The sequence below is a fragment of the Arachis hypogaea genome, chromosome 11 (genome assembly GCF_003086295.3).
Source record: "Arachis hypogaea cultivar Tifrunner chromosome 11, arahy.Tifrunner.gnm2.J5K5, whole genome shotgun sequence".
NCBI lineage: Eukaryota > Viridiplantae > Streptophyta > Magnoliopsida > Fabales > Fabaceae > Arachis > Arachis hypogaea.
In genome coordinates, this window is record NC_092046.1 from 140,554,907 (window position 1) to 140,563,096 (window position 8,190).

The 8,190-nt window shown below is 41.3% G+C and overlaps 1 protein-coding gene across 1 annotated transcript; it reads right to left on the reverse strand.

Moving 5' to 3' along the window:
- Positions 1-502: 502 nt before the first annotated feature.
- LOC112723025 (uncharacterized) lies at positions 503-1,329 on the reverse strand. Its single transcript, XM_025774244.3, has 2 exons — positions 976-1,329; positions 503-888 (listed from the first exon to the last, which is right to left on the reverse strand). The coding sequence occupies exons 1-2, from the start codon at positions 1,121-1,123 to the stop codon at positions 761-763; spliced, it is 276 nt and encodes a 91-aa protein (XP_025630029.1). The 5' UTR covers positions 1,124-1,329; the 3' UTR covers positions 503-760.
- Between the last annotated feature and the right edge of the window lie 6,861 nt (positions 1,330-8,190).

Genomic DNA, 8,190 nt, shown 5'->3' on the forward strand with positions numbered 1-8,190 from the left:
ATTTCTACCATGTTTCTAAAATTTCTAAAGTGACATAATTTGTAACAGAGGAGTTGATTTTTCAGGGTCATACAATATAACTGCAGCTATGCACCGGAATATTATCAATTTTTAAAAAAATTTCAAGCAAAAACGTTTCCCAAGATAGGTGAGGCCTAATGCGTACAGTGAAGGGAACAATTTTTCTATGGCATGACAAAGTTCCAGTTTCCTCCTACTCTCAGATCCCATTCCTATAGAGCGGATCATCTTTTCTCCTTCCATATTATTGAGCTTCAAGAAATATCAAGCCGAGTTTCATGTTATTTACCAGTAATGTGATTATTGAACTTAACCAATTTACTTTTGCATCGCCTCCATTCAAATTCAATATAATATAGAAGTGACATTCTTTTTTCTGAATGTAACATAATATAATACAGCATAGCACCAGCACATCATTAGTTCATTACCCTTCCGCACTTCAAGCAAAAGTTAACACAATACAAGAAAACAGAAGACATAAGAAGAAAATCATTCACATTCACAGGCAACAAAATCATGTGATTTGTTCTATACGGCAGCATTAATAACTACATAAGAAAATTACTAATTATTAATTTATTATGTTTCCGTTGAAAGTCTGAAACCCTAGCATCACATGCTTGAATAAGATTAACCTAACTAATTATTGTCACTATAGACAATTAATTACATGTATAATAAAAGCACACAACCGAATCGTGAATTCATAATTTATTAAAAAAAACGCACACGAATCCTAACCAGCGACAGTGGAGAAAATGCGACGGAGGAGCTTACGGCTCTTAGCAGCACGGAACCCTGAGTCAGACTCGTCGTGATACCAACCGACCGATTTCTGAGCTTCGATTACGATCTGTGAGAGACCTGGAGCGAAGAATAACAGATTAATTGAAGAATAATTGTAGAGAGAGAAACATCGGAATGAAATTGAAGGTGTATTGGTATTATTACCTTCTCTAACGGTTTGCTTGTTGTTGCGAATGTCATGGACGGTAGCGGAGATTTTCCAGTACAAAGGGCGACCGATGTAGAAGAGAAAGAGAAGCAAGATAGCCACCATTGCTACGCGGAATACAGTCCTTGATGTCCTCGACGCCATTCTCTTCTCTCTTCTCTTCTAAGAGGGGGAAGAAGAAGAAGAAAGATTGTGCGTTCACTCTTCTTAGATCTACTTAAATACGTCTAAACCCCCCAGCGAGTGGGGAGTTCCACATATCTTTTTAGCTAAAAGATATATCGTTGGGAAGCAATAAAAATCAAATCAAAATCAAAGTTAGAAATAGTGTAATACCCAAACAGGTCTTCAAAATTTTGAGATATTAATCTTAAATTTAAATAAGTATATTTTAAATTATATCTATAACTTTTCAAATTTAATTAGATATACAATTTTTTGTTAGTTGATTTTTTAACTAGTTTTTATTTTCTTCTTATCTACAAAAAGAGTAAAAAAAAATAATCATATTTATTTTTTATTTATCATCAAATTAAGTCTAATAATCTTTATCATGCATCGAATATGATTAAAATTTATAATTTTAATTTTTAATTAAAATAAATTAGCGGCTCAACAGGCACTGTCGTGCTTCTTCAGTCGTTTTTGTATTGAGTTAAAAAAATATTTTTATATTTTTATTTCTAAAATTATAAATTTAATATCAATAATTAAAAAATAAAAAAATAAAATATTTTAAGTTATTTAATATATATAAAAAATATAAAATAAATAAATTTAAATTAAAAAATTAAAAAAAATTTTGTTGTTATTATGTATAACAATAAAAATAAAAATTTATTAACATTATTTACAAATTAATTATTTATATATTAAATTTATTTATTTTTTCAATTCTATTTAATTTGAAATAAATTTAGAATTTTATATTCATATTTAAAATATTTTTTTTTATGCATAATTCTAATAGATAAAAAATTATTTCTGTAATCTTATATTAAACATCTTTAATTTTATTATTATTTTAAAATTATTAATTTTTATTTTGATTATATCATCTCATCATATTATACACTATTGTTTTTTTTATTATTTTTTTACATATATAACTATTATTGTCTGCCGTCACTATTATGTTGCCTTGTTTTATTCTCATTTTTTGTTTTTTTTCTTCTATTAACCCCAACCGCAATCAATTACCACCATATCATATTACCATTATCGCAGCTCTCATTTTTGTTTGTCACTTTGATTCATACATATCTATTGTGTTAACTTTTCCGTTGTTAAAGATTTGTTAAAAAAGTTTTTTTTTTGTTTGATTTCGATATCTAGATGTATAACTATTATAAAGATACTTATTTTTCATACTTACTTGTTAAGTCATATTTTATTATTTTAAAAAAAATTAAGATATCAAGCATTCAAAAATTTTGTATAGAATAATTAAATAAAAAATAAAAAAATTTATTAGTTATTTAATTTATTTAATATATAGAATAATTGAATTTAAATTAATTTAGGTATAATACTAAAATCATTATGTTATTACTATGTAACAATGAAGATAAAAATTTATAAATATTTATAAATTTATTTATTTTTCAATTATATTTAATTTGAAGCAGATATAAAAATTTATATTTAAATCACTCTTTCTCTCGTATAATTTTAATAGCTAAAAAAATTTTATTTTTTATAATTCTATATTCAACATTTTAAATTATCTTTTGTCTTATTATTCTTTTAGAATTTTTAATTTTTGTTTTTATTATTCTTTTTTCTTATCATTATCTATCTACATATGCCTCACTACCATTCTTATATTAGCTTGTTCTCTCTTCCTTCCTCGGTTTTTATTCTCTTTCTATCTCCTCTTCAATCGCAATTAGTTGCCAACATATATTAGTTCATAATTATTACACTAAGTGAATACTACTTTAAAAATAAAAGTTCAAAAAAATCTCGCAACTCTTATGTGAATCATTTACACTCCTATAAATTTAACGAATGAGTAAATTTAACTTTTTTTTATTATGAGTTTTTTTATTATTTAATACATTCAAAGTCACATATTTTTATTTATGATAAAAATTAAAAATTAAAGTTAAATGATATTAGTAATTTTTGGTTTAATAAAATTAAAATAAAGTACAAAAATAAAGATAAAAACTAAAAAAATAGATGACTCTAGAAAAGAATAATATTAAATTTTATGTTATTATGTATGAAACACTTGATTTATTTTATTATATTATTTTTGTACCAAATAACAAAAAAATTAAATTTTATGACCGTTTTTTATTACTTATGTTACTTATCTATAGTTATTTAAATTATACTCTATAGTCATTCAGTCTTGTTTTATTCCAATAAAAAATAGTTATGAAGTCATTTTTATTTTTTTATAGGAATTGTTACGGCCTGGCCCAAACTATTTGCGGGCCAGCCCGACCTGAGCACCACCCAACCCGAACGGTCAGGAGTAAGGTGCTCAGCCGCCGACCCGGACACGCGTCCCTGACAGCTTTGCTACAGCTGTGTGAAGGAAGTATTCAAGAAGGTGGGCCTGCCCCTGCGGGGCCCACCTCTGACACGGTATATATAGGAAGGTCCTACCATTCCCCCAAGGTACGTCACATACCATTCACCCCTTTTTCGCCTGCACACTTTGCTGACTAGAGCGTCGGAGTGTCTTTGCAGGTGACACCCCCTCCACACGCGAAGTGCTCGGGACGTCGTCTACCCCAACCCAGTAACTTACGACCAGGCGAGACCTCCCCCTCATCAACCAGGATACTAATCCGAACCGTATGGTACCCGACCAACCGAACATTGGTGCCGTCTGTGGGGATCGCCTGAATGGACGTTGTACTGGATCCAGGAGGAACAGGCCGCGAGACCGAGCGCAGAGGGGTCCGTGGCTTCTTCCCGGGAGCGCACAAGGTCCCCTCCAAGACGAACCTCACGATCTCTCGAAAGGCGCCCCTTTGGGGGAACTGGTGACAACAGCGCCAGAATAATGCAAGAACTACGTCACAGGATGCAGGACCTAGAACGCCGGCTGGCAGACCGGGAACATCGCCAACAAACTCCCGAATCAAGCTACTCCCGTCCCCCCCCCCCCCGAGAAGCGGCTCCCGACGAACAGCTAGCCCACGATCTGAGCCCGAGAGCGCCAGGGAGGAAGGACGCGCAAGAAGACGCCGCGACCCCATCATTTACACCAGGCATGAAAGGAGGCGCACCACAGATCGAAACCGCGAGGACGCTCGTCGGGAGGACGACGAGGGAAGAACAGCGAGAGCGCGGGGACCAGTGATAATGGGCGCAACCCCATTTCATCATTCCATCCTCGAGGTCCGGCTGCCAAAGCACTTTGACAAGCCAATGGATATGAGGTACGACGGAACCCAAGACCCACAGGAGCACCTCACGGCTTTCGAAGCCAGAATGAACCTGGAGGGAGTGGGAGACGAGGTAAGGTGCCGCGCTTTCCCGGTCACCCTAGCGGGACCTGCAATACGGTGGTTTAATAACCTCCTGCAGGGCTCGGTGACCAGGTTTTCGGACATCAACCGTGCCTTCCTAGTCCAATTTACAACCAAAATCGCAAAGGCAAAACACCCAATCAATTTACTCGGAGTGACTCAAAGGTCCGGCGAGCCGACCAGGAAATACCTAGACCGGTTCAACGATGAGTGCTTGGAGATCGACGGGCTGACGGATTCGGTTGCTAGCTTATGCTTGACAAACAGATTCCTAAACGAGGACTTTAGAAAGCACCTCACCATGAAGCCTGTATGGACAATGCAGGAGATCCAGAGTGTAGCCAGGGAATACATTAATGATGAGAAAGTCAATCAGGTTGTGGCCGCCAACAAGCGGCAGCTCGCCTACAACCAAACCTGACAGCACGGCATCGGGGAGAGGCAGAAAGAACACGCCAGAGACGGCGGTCCGAGCAAGACGCCCCGAGCGTTTCCTTGTGTCAGGAAATTCACCAATTACACCCCCCTCACCGACCCCATTATAGAAGTCTACCAGCAGATAGCCGAGAAGGGAATTCTATCGAAACCTCGACCTCTGAAGGACCGAACCGGGGAAAACAAGAGCCTCTATTGTGACTATCACAAAGGCTATGGACACAAGACATAGGACTACTTTGACCTAAAGGACGCGTTGGAACAAGCTATCCGGGACGGGAAACTGGATGAGTTCTCCCATTTTATCAGGGAGCCGAGGAGACGAGATTGCGACCGTGAAAGAGAGGATAAGACCCGTGCGGCAAAGCACGCCACGAGCCTAAGGACGACGAGCACGGCCTCACCATTGTGAACGTGGTAACGGCACGAGATGCACCTCCCAGGTCGAGATCGGCACATAAGAAAGACGCCAAGGTCCTGGCGGTCTCCTCGTCCTCTCCGCGAAGCTCCAAGAGGCTCCCATCCATCTCGTTCGGCCCTGAGGACCAATGGTTCGATGAGGCCGCAGAAAACCCTCCCATGGTCATCACGACTAGGGTAGGAACCGGCCTGATCAAGCGGATTCTCGTGGACACCGGGGCCGACTCGAATATCATGTTTCGCAATGTATTCGATGCCTTGGGCCTACGGGACGCTGACTTGAAGACACACCAGCACGATGTCGTAAGATTGGGCGACCACTTCATCAAGCCAGATGAGATAATCTCCCTACCTGTATCCGTAGGATCAGGACAGGGATGAAGATCGGTAATGGCCGATTTCGTAGTTCTACGAGACTCAACGGCTTACAATATCATCCTAGGAAGAAAGACCGTCAACGACCTAGGAGCAGTGATCAGCACGAAGATGTTGATGATGAAGTTCGTCGTCGATGATGGATCCGTAGGATCCATAAAAGGAGACTTGGAAATGGCAGTCGCTTGCGACAATGCCAGCCTCTCCTTAAGAAAAAAATCTAAAGAAGCATCGGGGTGTTCCTTGCTGACCTAGACGCCAGAGTCAGCGACAAGCCGAGACCCGAGCCGGAAGGAAACTTAGAGAAGTTCAGAGTCGGGGATACGGAGGAGAAGTTCACCTTCGTGAACAGAAACCTCCCACACGACTTGAAGGAACCTCTAATGGAAATGATAAGAGCCAACGGCGACCTATTTGTATGGACGCCAGCCGACATGCCGAGTATAGACCCCCAACTCATGTCACATCACCTGGCCGTGATGGCGGACGCAAGACCGGTAGCTCAAAGAAGAAGGAAAATGTCGCAAGAGTAAGCGGAGGAGGTGGCCTGGCATACGGCTAGCGTTCTCGAAGCAGGATTTATTCGAGAACTTGACTACTCGACATGGCTGTCGAATGTGGTTCTAGTGAAAAAACACAATGGGAAATGGAGGATGTGTGTGGATTACTTTGATCTCAACAAAGCATGCCCCAAGGACTGCTACCCCCTGCCCAACATCGATGCGCTCGTCGACGCAGCAGCAGGATATTGGTACCTGAGCTTCATGGACGTTATTCAGGCTATAACCAGATACCGATGCACCGGCCTGACAAAGAGAAAACGGCGTTCATAACGCGAAGAGGGACATATTGCTACAAGGTGATGCCGTTCGGCCTGAAGAACGCTGGGGCAACGTACCAAAGGCTAATGAACAAAATATTCAGTGACCTTATAGGCAAAATGGTGGAGGTGTATGTAGACGATATCCTCGCAAAGACCACCCGGTCTGAGGACCTCATAAGTGACCTTGGAAACGTGTTCGCCTCCCTCCAACAACACGGCATGAGGCTCAACCCACTCAAATGCGCCTTTGTCATGGAAGCAGAAAAGTTTCTAGGGTTCATGATAACCCAAAGGGGGGACCAGGCCAACCCGAAAAAACGCCAAGCAATACTCCAAATGAAGAGTCCGGGCTGTGTCAAGGATGTTCAGAGGCTATCCGGAAGACTCACCGCTTTATCCCGTTTTCTCGGAGCGTCGGCTGCTAGAGCGCTACCATTTTTCAACCTTATGAAAAAAGGGATAGTTTTTTATTGGGCCCCGGCGTGTGAGGAAGCATTCAACCATTTCAAAGAAATCCTAGCAACACCACCCGTGCTCGGGAAGCCAAAAGTCGGAGAACCGCTCTACCTATACCTGGCCATAATAGAGGAGGCGCTGGCGGCAGTCTTAGTATGGGAAGAAGGGAAGATTCAACAACCAGTTTACTTCGTGAGTAGAGCGCTACAAGGAGCAAAAATAAGATACAGCAAACTAGAGAAGCTGGCTCTAGCACTGCTAACCTCCTCCCGAAGACTACGGCAGTACTTTTAGTGTCACCAAGTGGTCGTAAAAACGGACCAAGGAATCCGCCAAGTTCTCCAAAAACCCGACTTAGCGGGAAGAATGATGACTTGGGCCATCGAACTATCTCAATATGATTCGTGATATGAGCCCCGACATGCGATCAAGGCACAAGCAATGGCAGACTTCTTGGTGGAAGTAGCGGGGGACCCGACCGAAGAAGCGGGCATACAGTGGAGGCTCCATGTGGATGGGGCCTCCAACCAAACGTCCGGGGGTGTCGGGATCATCTTGGAAAGTCCTGCCGGGGTCATATACGAACAATCAATCAAGTTCGAGTTTTCCGTATCAAACAACCAAGCGGAATACGAGGCTTTCCTGGGCGGCTTGATCCTAGCTCGGGAAGTCGGGGCTACGAGGCTAGAAGTATGCATCGACTCACAGGTCGTTACCTCGCAGGTGAACGAAAGCTACCAAGCCAGGGACTCGTTGTTGCAAAAGTACTTGGAAAAGGTCAAAGAGCTAGCAAAACAGTTCGAGGAGGTCGCGGTCCAACACGTTCCGAGGGAAAGGAACACACGGGTAGACCTCCTATCAAAGCTAGCGAGCACGAAACCGAGAGTCGGCAACAGGTCCCTTATTCAAGGAATGATAAAGGAACCAGCAGTCGTCCTCCACCTGACAAAGATAGGCTCCTCCTGGATGGACCCTATCACTGATTTCCTAGAAAATGGCAAACTACCTGAGGACGAGAAGGAAGCTAAAGCACTGAAAAAGGGAGGCGGCCAGATATGCGATCATACAAGGCCAACTGTTCAGAAAGGGACTTAACCAGCCCTTGCTGAAGTGCCTCCATCCCGACCAGACGGACTACGTACTCAGAGAAGTCCACGAGGGATGCTGCAGTCACCACATCGGGGGCAAAGCCCTAGCAAAAAAGCTCATCC